Raw genomic sequence first — 1,205 nt, forward strand, 5'->3', positions numbered from 1 at the left:
GCCCCCCCACCCCGGTCTTACCTGACTTGACGGAGCAGTGGATGTGCGCCTTGGACTCATAGTAGACCCAGTCAAAGCCAGCCTCCACGGCCAGGCGAGCCAACATGCCGTACTTGTTGCGGTCCCGGTCCGAGGTCGTGATGTCCACGGCTCGGCCCTCGTAATGCAGTGACTCTTCCGAGTGGTGCCCGTCCTCGTCCCAGCCCTCTGTCACCCGCAGCTTCACTCCTGGCCACTGATTCATGACAGAGATGGCCAGGGAGTTCAAGCGGTCCTTGCAGCGCTGCAGGGCAGAGGGGCAGAGTCAGTAAAAGCTTTTTGGAGGTGGAGGAGGTCTAGCTGCCCCGTTGGCAGGTTATATCCCACCATGCTTCCATAAAGTCTCTCTGGGTCCCCAGATCTCTTAGGGGCTGGTCTGGCAAAAGAAGATCTGAGAACATGAGGTGCCCTGTCCATCCCATGCCCTCCAGACTCCCCACAGTGCCTGACATCCCACCATTTGACATGGCATCTGCCCAACTGAGAACTCATCTCCTCCTCCATCTTCCCCCCATTGCTGGCTCATTGGAGAGCCTGTTGAGCAGCAGCACAACCTGGGCTGGTGTGAAACACCCTCTGCTTGCAGGACACCTGCCCTGTGCTAGCACTGCCACAGCTGACAGGAGGATGCAGGAGCTGAGACCCTGTTGCCTTCTGCATGGAGGGATCTGTCAGGGTTCCCAGCACTGTCCTCACACACAAATGAAATAACCTTCCCAGTTCTCAGAACAGCTCTGCTCAAGTCCTAAGGCACAAGGACACAGTGCTGGGCAGCCTCATAGATTCATCCAGCTTTGGCTCAAGAGGGAAATACCAAACCTGATCAAGAGCTATGTTGTGCTGGAGCAGAAAGAATTTGGGGTGAAGATCCCTTCACCTCACCCTGCTACGATGGCTGAAAAGCCAGGGCTAAGGACAGCAGCAGATCCCAAAAGTCCCAGACCTGGTGGCCACAGAGGTCACATAAGCAAGGCAACTGCCCTGCCTCATTCCCTGCCGCCGCAGTTCTCCTCAGCAAGCAGAGGGATACCAGCCCTGAACACGTGTGCCACAGCCCTCCCAGCCTCACCCTGAGCTGCCCATTTCCCCCACCATCTCAGGGAGGGACCAAGTCTACTTGCAAAAATACAGCCTGCACTTCTAGTCGCTTCCCGTGCTGCGAAAAG

General features: G+C 56.9%; 1 protein-coding gene across 1 annotated transcript; it reads right to left on the reverse strand.

The window, feature by feature from the left end:
• Positions 1-10: 10 nt before the first annotated feature.
• Positions 11-283, reverse strand: LOC104271924 (tiggy-winkle hedgehog protein; the record flags this gene model as incomplete). The annotated part of the gene is made up of 1 exon (XM_009866760.1): positions 11-283. A coding segment is annotated over one exon (273 nt), but the record flags the coding sequence as incomplete, so codon positions are not given.
• Between the last annotated feature and the right edge of the window lie 922 nt (positions 284-1,205).

This window comes from Apaloderma vittatum, unplaced genomic scaffold (genome assembly GCF_000703405.1).
Source record: "Apaloderma vittatum isolate BGI_N311 unplaced genomic scaffold, ASM70340v1 scaffold24763, whole genome shotgun sequence".
NCBI lineage: Eukaryota > Metazoa > Chordata > Aves > Trogoniformes > Trogonidae > Apaloderma > Apaloderma vittatum.